The sequence below is a fragment of the Elgaria multicarinata genome, chromosome 3, assembly GCF_023053635.1.
Source record: "Elgaria multicarinata webbii isolate HBS135686 ecotype San Diego chromosome 3, rElgMul1.1.pri, whole genome shotgun sequence".
Taxonomy (NCBI): domain Eukaryota; kingdom Metazoa; phylum Chordata; class Lepidosauria; order Squamata; family Anguidae; genus Elgaria; species Elgaria multicarinata.
In genome coordinates, this window is record NC_086173.1 from 154,676,697 (window position 1) to 154,689,338 (window position 12,642).

Genomic DNA, 12,642 nt, shown 5'->3' on the forward strand with positions numbered 1-12,642 from the left:
GGAGCGAATCTACACGTCGTTTTGAGGGCGCTTGCATGCGCCCCCAGTGCGCCCCCAAAACGACTGTGTAGTTCATACCCTGAAGAGACGGAGGAAGAGGCGGAGGAGGCGGCGGCTGGGGAATCCAGCCGCGTCCTGCCGCCGCCGCCGCCCACCTCCCCGCCGGCCTCCTGCTGCCGTCAGAAGAGCCAGCCGGGTCGGAGAGCTTCTTCCGCTCTCCGCCCACCTTCTTCCGCTGAGCTCTCCGACCCGGCCGGCGGGGAGGTGGGCGGCGGCGGCGGCAGCAAGGACACGGCCGGATTCCCCAGCCGCCTCCTCCTCCACCTCTTCCTCCGTCTCTTCAGGGCCGGCCGGGTCGGAGAGCTCGGCGGAAGAAGGCGGGGGGCGGGGGAGAACGGAAGAAGCTCTCCGACCCAGCTGGCTCTTTCGCCAGCAGCAGGAGGCCGGCGGGGAGGTGGGCGGTGGCGGCGGCAGGGACGCGGCCAGATTCCCCAGCCGCCTCCTCCTCCGCCTCTTCCTCCGTCTCTTCAGGGCACGATCCACACAGTCGTTTTGGGGGCGCACTGGGGGCGCATGCAAGCGCCCTCACAACGACGTGTAGATTCCCTCCAGGACTGTGCGAAAATGGCCTCTCCAATTTCTCTGCCCTCATTTCACTGAATTTCTCCAGGGAGAGGAAAACATTCTCTAGCACAGCCTTTCTCAACCTGGGGCGCTCCAGATGTGTTGGACTGCATCTCCCAGAATGCCCCAGCCAGGCTGGGGCATTCTGGGAGTTGTAGTCCAACACATCTGGAGCGCCTCAGGTTGAGAAAGGCTTCAGTCTAGCAGTTTCCTGGAGCCAAAGCTCACCATGACCAGTGGCAGGAGAAAAGCTTCTGACAGAAGCGATCCTGGCCCTCCTCCGTGTGACCACCTTTTTATTTTCTCAGTACTTTAACACCTATTCACGTAAATTTAAACTTTGCTGTTTTAATTCCATATTTTAACCTACGTTAAAAATTTTGCGGTGTGGTTTCATCCTGGTTGTGCTTTTTATATTTTGTATTTGTGTTTTTAGATTGTTGGTTGTTTTTATGCTCGTCATGATTTTAATTTTTGTGAACCGCCCAGAGAGCTTCGGCTATTGAGCGGTATAAAAATGTAATAAATAAAAATAATAAATAAAAATAAATAAATAAAATAAGTATTTGAAGAGTGCTATCATGTCTCCGCAGGCTAAACATGCCCAATTCTTTCAGTCTCTCTTCATAGGGCTTTGTTTCCAGACCCCCGATCACCCTCGTTGCCCTCCTCTGAACCCCCTTCCAGCTTGACTGCATCCTTCTTGAAGAGTGGTGCCCAATTTAATTTGGATTAAATTCTTCAATTTGTGGATTTAAATTCCGCTTTTCGATCTGAGCAAGGAATCTAAGGGTGAAATGACGCATTGCACCCTTAGACACAATACAAAAATCTTTCTTATCTTTATTGCTTGTTAGCCAACTAGGCCATTCGCAAACAAATAAAATAGTGGCAAAATAACATATTAACATAATAACATAATAGCATATCCATTCACCATCTCAGCACAATCAGAAAAATAATACAAGCTAGTAATATAAAACTGATAGTAGGCTCAATTGCAGTACCAGTACTGGCCCGCAAGTAATCTCAGATTAGTAAAATTTAATCCTATATGGCAAACAGAAGCTTCCGTACCTCCAGCGCCTGCTGTACAAATTTTGCAGTCCTGAACGATATATAATGATCAGAGCCTAACAATAATATCTGAGTTACATTTTTCGGTGACATGTGGTTGAATCAGGGGCACAAGCTTCTGAAATCTCTTCATTGGCTTCCAATTCACTTCAGAATCCACTATAAACTTCTCCTGTTAACCTTCAAAGCTTTTCACGGTCTAGCTCCTTCCTATCTCTCCTCTCTCATCGCACACTATTGCCCCGCTCGTGCTCTTCGCTCCTCTGATGCCATGTTTCTCGCCTGCCCAAGGGTCTCTACTTCCCTTGCTCGGCTTCGTCCATTTTCTTCTGCTGCCCCTTACGCCTGGAACGCTCTTCCAGAACATTTGAGAACTACAAGTTCAATCGCGGCTTTTAAAGCTCAACTAAAAACTTTTCTTTTTCCTAAAGCTTTTAAAACTTGATGTTGTGCAGACTTCTACTGTTACTTTCTACTGTTAGTTTTACCCTACCCTGTGCCTGTTGGCATTCTCTTCCCCTCCTTATTGTTTTACTATGATTTTATTAGATTGTAAGCCTATGTGGCAGAGTCTTGCTATTTACTGTTTTACTCTGTACAGCACCATGTACATTGATGGTGCTATATAAATAAATAAATAAATAAATAAATAAATAATAATAATAATAATAATAATAATAATAATAATAACAAGGTATTGCTTCCTCAGCTCGACATACACTGGACACTCAACTAGAAAGTGTGTCATGTCCTCAGTTTTGGGGCAGCCGGCTGGGCAGTCAGCTTTAGCGCGTGGATGGGTCCTGTAACGCGCTTTCACCTCCATTAACTGGAGTGAATTTAACCTGCACCGGGTAAATAACCATCTCAACTCATGTGAGGTAACAGAAGTTAAGTATAAAGGGGCTTTTCCCAGGGCAGTAATTATACTTTTGTATAAAGCCACAATACATGACAGAGTGTCTGACCTCGCTTGGACGTACCCGTACACTCCGCTCAACATCTAAGGTCCTCCTCCAGGTGCCTACTCTGAGGGACGCTTGGAAGATGGCAACAAGGGAGAGGGCCTTCTCAGTGGTGGCCCCCTAATTGTGAAATGATCTCTCCATCGAGGTCCGCCTGGCGCCAACATTACTAACTTTTCAGCGCCAGGTCTTTCCCCAGGCATTTAGCAGCATGCGATGAGTTTTTAATCTATCCCGGATTTGCTTTTGTGGCTTGGGCTGATTGCTCCAAGTTGTTTTTAGATGTATGGTGTCTCTGCATATACGGTCCATTGTGTGTGTGTGTGTGTGTGTTGATATTTTTAAATTTTGCACATTGTTTTAATGTTTTAGTCTCAGAGAGCTTTGGCTATAGGGTGGTACAGAAACGTAATAAATAAAGGTAAAATAATAATCACAGCGCAGCAGCGTATGAATTCCCACACAGCCTCGACAGCTTCTTTGCCCTTGCAAAGAAGAGGAGGAGATTTGCACTGGAGAAAGGATGGAAGAGATGGAACATGTAGTCCCAAACACCTGGAGGGTGCTGGGATGCTGACCCCGGATCGAGACACTATGCATTTAATGAAGGATCTAGTTCAGCCCTAAGACACATGGGGAAGGGGGATTTCCAAGTTGGAAGGTAGGTTTTCAGTGAGATGGGCTTGAGCCCCGTCACTTATTGTTTTAGAAGATCTCAGCAGAGTCCCTCCCCCCTCTCCCCCCCAACAGTCACCTGGCTAAGGTCATCCTCGTCAGGTTGGAAGCCACTCAGTAGGGTGATGTCAACGATGACCATGCCCGAGACATGAGCCCCTGGCTGTCTCCTGTAGGGGGAAGAAGGAGGAGGAGGAAGAGGAAAGAAAGACATGAAAGAGAGAGGTGAGGGGGGAAGGTAGGGTAGTGGTTAGAGCAGGGTGAGGAACCTCTGGCCCTCCAAATATTGCTGGACTACAATTCACATTATGCCATGCTGGCTGGGACAGATGGGAGTTGGAGTCCAGCAACATCTGGAGTGCTACAGGATGCCCGCCCCATGTCAAAGTGGAGAGGCCTGGGTTCAAATGCTCACTTGGCCACAAAATTGACTGGATGTCACTCTTCCTAGTCTACCTTACGGGTTTTTCTGAGGTTAAAAGGGAGGCACTCCTGCCCCTCTGCTCCTCTGGGAGGGATGAATACATAATAATAAAGTGGGTCAGGTTACTATGATCATCTGTAACGTCTCACACAAAATGGGAGAGAGAACAAGGGGCTGTCTTCACGGCGCTGCGCCGGTGCTGCTTTCTCGCTAAACCCGTGGTTTCGTTCCTGCGAGGTGGCAGCGGGCAATCCCCACGTCAGGAGGGAGCGTGGGGTTTCCGGCAGTCATCCTAGTAGTAGATGCCCCCCCTTCCTGGCTTCCAGAAACCAATCACTGGTCGCCATCCGCCTGGAATGCCCTTCCAGATTGACCACGGAGGGAGGCCACGCGGCGGAAGGGCTGTGGTGACCTCGCTCCCAAGGAAAAAGTCAGGGTAAGTCCCCAACTTTTTCAAAGCGCAACTTCGCGGAAACCCCCCGTGGTAGCTGTGAATCGGCAGCTGCGTCCTAGAACAGACGCAGCGCCAATTCGTAGCCACCACGGGACTTTGAACACATGCAGAGAAAGGGCACATCTTTCTCTCCCCCTGCCGCCAACTTTTAACAGTCGCAAGGAAGCACCAATCCGATAGCAAGGCCTCAAAGGAAGTCCCGCCCATGAGATGAAATCAAGCAGGAAGTTCAGCCTGCTCGAAATGTCCCATCTGACGTCAGAACCAGAGTCTTGCTCCACCTCTCACTCACCAGAAGCAGACGTTGTAGGAGACATCCCGTTTTGGCTGTCCGGGGTCTTTGGCTTCCCTCCGGCGCCGTTGCCGGGCATCAAACAAGGCGATGGGCGATAGCGGCTGGTCAGCTGGCTGTGCCGGTGGCCCAGATTCATCCCCATTTTCATCCTCATAGTAGTAGTCATAGGCGTCAACTATTGAGGGGAGAGAAGTTGAAAGAAAATGCAATACTCTAGATGAGGCCTAACCAGGGCCGAATAGAGAGGAACCAGTACCATTAATACTTCTATTAATGCAGCCCAAAATAGCATTGGCCTTTCTTGCAGCCATATCGCACTGTTGGCTCATATTCAGCTTGCAATCTACAGCTGGACAAGCATCTGTCGGGGATGCTTTAGGGTGGATTCCTGCATTGAGCAGGGGGTTGGACTCGATGGCCTTGTAGGCCCCTTCCAACTCTGCTATTCTATGATTCTATGATTCTATGACCAGGACTCCTGCAGTGGAACAGAGGGCTGAACCTCTTTTATCAAGTTCCGGCTTTGTTGGGGGCAACCTGGGTCTGGACAGAGAGGCCTGAGGAGATTTTGTTCAATTAAATTAGGGGTACGCAACATGCGATCCATGGGCCCCACGTAGCCCCTGCAGCGCCACCAAATTTGGCAACAGTAACGGTTTGGGTTTGTTTGTTGTTTTACCAAAAAAAACCATTGGATTTATTATTTATTGATATTTATTTATTAAATGTATATATCGCCCCATAGCTGAAGCTCTCTGGGCGGTTTACAAAACTTTAAAACAGTGAATATTAAAAAGTTTATTTATTTATTTATTTATTTAGAATATTTATATCCCGCCCCCCATTGAAAAATTTCAGAGCGGTGTACAAGGTAAAATGAAAATAAAAACAGAATAAAAACAGTTAAAACAAAATTTAAAAGAAGCAATAGCAGTAATCTAAGGCTGCATGTTCAAGAAAGGCTTCTTGGAATAAAGATGTTTTCAGGAGGCGCTGAAAGTATATGAAAAAGTATATGAAATCGGCAAAAATATAAAAAGTATATGAAATCGGCAAAAATATAAAAAACAACAGCATCCATTTAATCAACACAACAATTCTTTTAACCTGAATTTAGTGCTACAGAACACTAAAAAAAAGAAAGAAAAAGCATCTTGTTACCAAATTTCGGTGGTAAACTGCTATTTTTTAATTTTGTATGTGGGTGGGTGAGGGATATGGCCCATGGCGGGTGTGTGTGTGTGTGTGTCTGGAGGCCAAAAATGGCCCATGGATCTCCTTCAGGTTCTCATCCCTGGGTAAAATGCAAGACCTGGATAGAGAGAGATTTGAATCTAGTGCTATTTGTGCTAGCTGCTCCCTCAGCCTTCCTCCCATAGGCCTGGATCCTAAGTTCTTGGTAGGGCGACCTTATGAAAAGGAGGACAGGGCTCCTGTATCTTTAACAGTTGTGTAGAAAAGGGGATTTCAGCAGGTGTCATTGGTACGCAAGCAGCACCTGGTGAAATCCCCTCTTCATCGCAAAAGTTAAAGCTGCAGGAGTCCTGCCTAGCATGACCAGACACAGAAGAAGGCAGGGCTCCTGCAGCTTTAACTGTTGTGATGAAGAGGGGATTTCACCAGGTGCTGCATGCATACCAATGACACCTGCTGAAATTCCCTTTTCTACACAACTGTTAAAGATACAGGAGCCCTGTGGTCCTTTCCATAGGGTCACCCTAGCTCTTGGGAATGGCATGGTTTGTCAGAAAAGAGGGTGTGTGGAGGAGATCTTTGATGATTGCCCCTTTCCTCCAGAGGTTGGCAGACTTTCCAGAACTTTCCGGGGGACTGCAAGAGGACGGGGTATCAGAGAAAATGGCCTCCCTCGCCTTCCACCAGAGTTTCAAAGAGGCGTCCGCTCCCAGACTTACAGTCACGTTGAACGGAACCGCTCACTGTCACCTCCAACCCGAGGGTTTGGCATGAGGTGTTCTGCATAGCCAGGACATGAAATTGCTTCAGGACCTGCGGGAAGCAGAAAACAAAAACAAGAGATCTCCTCAGCGGTGCGTTTAGATCAGAGCTAGGCAACCTTTTTGGCCGGTGGGCGCATTTGGCAATTTGAAAAAACTGTCTTGGGCACCACCACAAAATGGCTGCCATGAAAGGCGTGGGAAAGGACAAGAGCCCTGCCCAAAGACTGAGTACAAGGCAGAAGTAGCGTCAGAGCGCAAACGAACAACGCAACTCTTTTGAGCCCAACGTTTTCTGCACCCGCAGCTGCCAAATCCTCCGCTGTAATATCTTCATCAGTAACTTGGGGATATTAATGAAGCAAGTAAGAGAAAGTGGGGCTCTGAGTGGCAGGGCTTGGGGCTAGCATGAGATGGAGAAGAAAGCTGTGATGCCTCTATTTCTGAAGTTCTCCCCTCATGTGACATAAACCTGGACGTCTGCTGACCAGTTACTCCTCCTCCCTCCCAATCCCCTTTCCTTTTGTGTCATGTCTTTTAGATTGTAAGCCTGTGGGCAGGGACTGTCAAGAAATACTTTTGTAAGCTACCGTGAGAGCCTTTTTGGGCTGAATGGTGGCATAAAAATCCTTAAATAAATAAAATAAATAAATAAATAAAGTCAGGAAGTTTGTAAATGTGTGCAGGAACTGGAGGGTAAGGGCAGAGAAGGAAGGGCAAAAAATCAGCCAATTTGTCAAGACGGCTATGCAATACCTCCAGGATCAGCGGCTGTATGTCAACTGCAGGGAAACCCAAGCAGGAGGCTGCTTTCGCACTCGTGTCCTGCTTGTGGGCTTCCCGTGGGCAGTTCTCGGGCCACTGTGGGGACAGAATGCTGGACTAGATGGACCCTTGGCCTGATACAGCACAACTCCTACGAAGTTATTGTGGTGTAATAATGGATGAGGCCATAAACTTGGACTGGCAAGACCTGGGGGCTGTCTTTCTGTGGGGAAAGGCCCACGGTGGCTGTGGATCGGCGCCCTGTGGGTTAGACGACGCAAGCGCAGCTTCACAGCCACCACGGGGCTTCCCCCGCGATCCTCCGTTTTGAAAAAGTGAGGGATTTATCCTAGTGACGTCAACACGGCGCTTTCGCCATGTAATGTTGCTCCACGGCCAATCCAGGGTCAACCCGGGGGCGGAGCCTGGTGGAAGACGACCAGCGATGGGTCGCCTTCCACCAAAAAGAGAGTGGGGTGGCACCGGCACCCGGATGGCTGCCCAGAGACCCCCGCTCCCTCCTCAGCATTGGGCTTACCCAACGCTGCCCCAGGAGAGGGAAAGTGCAGGGTTGAAAAGAGAGGCAGCGCCAACCCGCACTGTGAAGACAGCCCCCTGGGTTCAAATCCCTGCTCAGCCGCAAAGCCCACTGAATGAGCTTGGCAGACGCACTTTCTCTTAGCCAATAACAGGGTTATTATGAGAATAAAAGTGGGGGAAACGCATTATGCCACCCAGACCTCATGCAATTAAATGAGAGAGAGGTGGGGGAGAGAGAGAAGCCATGACTATTAATTTTTAAAAAAATTGTCTGAAGATACTCACGGTCAAAGTCCCTTTTCCTCTCCCTTGCACTTTTACACCGATGTCACCTCCCAAGGGAAACTGGGAAAAAAAGGGGGGGGGAATAACAGGATGAGAGTGAGTGACCAATCCAAATAATATCAATAAGCCTAGATGGAAGTCACTGGCTGGTTTGGCAGGCAAAGGAAGAAATGAAAGAGTCCACTGAGCCATACTTACACCATCGACAACCAGGGCACTGCTAGGTCTGGGGCCATGGGACCAAGGCCCCCGACTCTATGTACCAGGACCCCGACTCTGTATCCCAGGGCCCCAGGCTCTATATTTCAGGGGCCACAGCTCTATATCCCAGGACCCCCGGCTCTGTATCCCAGGGCCCCTGACTCTATATTCCAGTGCCCCAGACTCTATATCCCAGGGCCCCCAACTCTGTATCCCAGGGCCCCAGGCTCTAAATTCCAGGGGCCATGACTCTATATCCCAGGACTCCTAGCTCTGTATCCCAGGGCCCCCGACTCTGTATCCCAGGGCCCCCAACTCTGTATCCCAGGGCCCCAAGCTCTAAATTCCAGGGGCCACGACTCTATATCCCAGGACCCCTGGCTGTATCCAAGGGCCCCCGACTCTATATCCCAGGGCCCCCAACTCTGTATCCCAGGGCCCCAGGCTCTAAATTCTAGGGGCCACAACTCTATATCCCAGGACCCCTGGCTCTGTATCCCAGGGCCCCTGACTCTATATCCCAGGGCCCCCAACTCTATATCCCAGGGCCCCAGGCTCTAAATTCCAGGGACCACGACTCTATATCCCAGGACCCCTGGCTCTGTATCCCAGGGCCTCGACTATATCCCAGGGCCCCCAACTCTGTATCCTAGGGCCCCAGGCTCTAAATTCCAGGGGCCACGACTCTATATCCCAGGACCCCTGGCTCTGTATCCCAGGGCCCCCGACTCTATATCCCAGGGCCCCCAACTCTGTATCCTAGGGCCCCAGGCTCTAAATTCCAGGGTCCACAACGCTATATCCCAGGGCCCCCAGCTCTATATCCCAGGGGCCCCAACTCTATATCCCAGGGCCGCCAACTCTATATCCCAGGGCCCCCAGCTATATATCCCAGAGCCCTAAGTGTCCATTGGTGCCAATAGAAAGTCTTTTTCTCAGCTTCATTCCCATGCAGTGGAGTGTGGTGGGTCAGATTTCCGTGGGGTAGTGGATCCATTCTGGGTTTCAGTCAGAGCCAGCCAGAACTCTTAATGGAGCTCTTCAAGGTGCTGAACCCTAACCCCAACTTAGGTTCAGCACCTTGGATAGTTCCATTAAGAGTTCTGGCTGGCTCTGACTGAAACCCAGAATGGATCCACAACCCCCTCCAAAATTGGAGCCACCAGCCTCCACTGTTGCCATGCTCAGGGCAGTTTCGAAGTTGGATTGCAGCTGGGGTAGCTCCTCACATGCTGCCATGCTCCTCCCCCAAATCCCCCTGCATGACAATTAAGCTTAAAATAAACCTTAAGGGTTTTTTTAAGCTCCATTGCCAGGCCTGGGTGTGTGTTTAATCCCCCTCCCCCCCTCCAATTAAACTTAGAGAGAGAAAAACCTCCCATTGGTGCCATCTGTTGATAAGGTAGAAGGAAGAAGTTTTCTTTGATCTGTCTTTGTTTTGCTTTAGAATTTTGCCAACTGCTGATTGGTTAAGATGCTATTGTGTATAAATAGACCTGCTTTTCACACTGCCAGTTGATAATAATAATAATAATAATAATAATAATAATAATAATAATAATAATAATAATGTTACCCGCCTCTCCCTCTGGATCGAGGTGGGTAACAGAGAAGTTCTTTGTCTACAGAACTCTCTCCATACAGCTGCATTATGCTCATTAAACAGAGTTGCCTTACAAACAAAGTGGATTTTTATCCTCGACATAGGTAACCCAGTGTGCCTCTCCCTGTGAAAGTTTGTACTACAGATCCCAGAAGTCCTGATCAATGGTCATGCTGGCTGGGGCTGATGGGAGTAGTGACCCCAATATCTGGGGGGAACCAAGTTGCCCCCAAAAGGTGAGAAGGGAAGCCAACCAGCCAGTCAGATGGAGATTGAAGAGACACCTATATTGGCATTGTTATCATTATATGGAAAATTAAATTGTAGTAAAGAGACAAAAGAATTGATAACGAATTTGTTAATAGCAGCAAGATTAATGATATCTAGGAACTGGAAGGTTCAAGGGGATTATCATATAGAAGATTGGTATAAAGAGATTTGGGATATTGCTATTAATGACAAATTAACATGTAATATAAAAGTTAGACGAGGAATGATAAAAACGAATGATTTTGAGGAAATATGGAAACAGTTCCTAGAATTTGTATTATCAAAGGGGAGTGGGAAAGCACCTCCAGAAGAAGCAATGAGATTTTGGAAACAGGAATAAGATCCCGTGGTTGGGGGGAGCACTTTTATGTTAAGTATGATTATGTTAATAGAATAAGCTAGAATATATGTTATCAAATGTTATCTAATAATTTATGTATTATGTAGTATTGTTTTATTGTATTGATGTATGTTTGAAGTATTAAATAAAAATTAAAAACAAAAAACAACAAAACCCACCAGCCAGAAGCACGCAATGGGTGGAAACAGAGCCAAGGCCAGGAGGAAAGGGCAACGCAGACTCATGTACCTGGAGCTCCTTCTGGACCGGATCGTTAGACCTCCCAAAGGAAAGAAACAAGGGCAGGCTTTTCCCGGGGAGGGTGAGGGTCACCTCCAGTTCGTTCCCTTCCTCGCTGAAGGTGCTGATCCAATACTCTGACAGAGCTTCCAGCGCCACCACCGTGTCCTGAAAAGAGAGGCCGGTAGGGCAAGTCAGGAGTTTAGCCAGCTCCAAGATTTTGAGGGGGAGGCGCAGACATCACTTGCCTTCCCCCTGTAATGAGAGAGTGTTGGGAGTTTTGCAGCCTCGTCTGCAAGTTACAGGAAGGGGGCAGCGTTGCAGTCAGTTCATGGTACTTTGGGCATAGCTAGCCTTAGGATCTCTATAGCCTACAGTGTGGTTTCCTGCTCCTCCCCTTCTTTTCCTCCCCTCTTTCTCTCTGACCTCCTCCATTGCTGGAAGCAGTTGTGTTTGCTCTGACCGAAAGAACTGGGCATGTTTAGCCTGGAGAAGAAAAGATTGAGGGGAGACATGATAGCACTCTTCAAATACTTAAAAGGTTGTCACACAGAGGAGGGCCAGGATCTCTTCTCGATCCTCCCAGAGTGCAGGACACGGAATAATGGGCTCAAGTTACAGGAAGCCAGATTCCGGTTGGACATCTGGAAAAACTTCCTGACTGTTAGAGCAGTGCGACGGTGGAATCAGTTACCTAGGGAGGTTGTGGGCTCTCCCACACTAGAGGCCTTCAAGAGGCAGCTGGACAACCATCTGTCAGGGATGCTTTAGGGTGGATTCCTGTAATGAGCAGAGGCTTGGACTCAATGGCCTTATAGGGCCCTTCCAACTCTTCTATTCTACGTGATTCTATGATTCTTGCTCCTGCTGGTGTTGTGGAACACAAAGAAATGGTCTGAACAAACCATGTTTCAAACTATACGGTCTACCTGCATTTTAAGGAAAGAATCCTGTGGTCTCCCTCTCTCTTTTTTTTTAGCCATGTGTGCACGTAGCTCATTCTGTTCTTCCATTTGTTTATTCTCTTTGCCAAGCTGCCTTTCTAACAGGAGGCATAAATTACCAAATAATTCCTATCAGAGAGGAAGAGGGGATCACTGATGACAGAGGAAGAGGGGGAACTGAAGGCGCAAACCAAGTGGCGCAGAGGTACAAACACGAAACCCCCCCGGCTCAACTGGTGCCCACCTATGTTGCAAACGAAGCAGCATGTGCTGCCTAACACAGTTGCCCATCAACACACCAAATACATTCTATGCGTGGTCACACCACAGGTTTGTGTAAAGGCAGTATGACGCTGGCAGTTTTATTCTCAATTCCTGTTCTTAGAACGCCTAACATGGAGTTTGCCTTCTTTACAGCGGCCGCACGCTGGGCGGACCTTTTCATTGAGCTGTCCACCACAATCCCAAGATCTCTCCCTTGTTCAGTTGCCACCAGCTCAGATCCCATTAGGTTATACTCAGGGCTGGGGCCAGACTATTTTGCGCCCTAGGCAAGGCGAGCTACTTGCACACACCCACCCCAAATTGCTCGGAAGTCCGAACGTGTGCGCCGAGTGGAGAGCTGGGACTGGCTCACTTCGATTTGGGACCGAGCCGTCTGGAATTCACCGGGACCTGCTATGTATCCTGGCGTCCTGATCCCCTCCGCACGTTTACTCCGGGGGAATAAGGCTTCCGAGTAAGGAGGCATAGGCGGATCGGGCCGCACTGGTGCCTCCCAGTGCAACACTTTCATAGAATCATAGAACAGCAGAGTTGGAAGGGGCCTACAAGGCCATCGAGTCCAACCCCCTGCTCAATGCAGGAATCCACCCTAAAGCATCCCTGACAGATGGTTGTCCAGCTGCCTCTTGAAGGCCTCTAGTGTGGGAGAGCCCACACCATTCTCGGATGCAAGCCCCGTTGATCCACGCGCGCAGGATCG

The 12,642-nt window shown here is 48.8% G+C and overlaps 1 protein-coding gene across 1 annotated transcript in view; it reads right to left on the minus strand.

Annotated features, from left to right (window-relative positions):
- Positions 1–12,642, minus strand: part of LOC134396103 (complement C4-like) — an 88,819-nt gene that overhangs the window by 11,933 nt on the left and 64,244 nt on the right. The window contains exons 30-34 of the mRNA XM_063122459.1: positions 10,723–10,881; positions 8,060–8,119; positions 6,428–6,521; positions 4,512–4,689; positions 3,421–3,511 (exon numbers count right to left, since the gene is read on the minus strand). Of these exons, the coding sequence (XP_062978529.1) occupies positions 3,421–3,511; positions 4,512–4,689; positions 6,428–6,521; positions 8,060–8,119; positions 10,723–10,881 (582 nt within the window). The remainder of the gene's footprint in view (positions 1–3,420; positions 3,512–4,511; positions 4,690–6,427; positions 6,522–8,059; positions 8,120–10,722; positions 10,882–12,642) is intronic.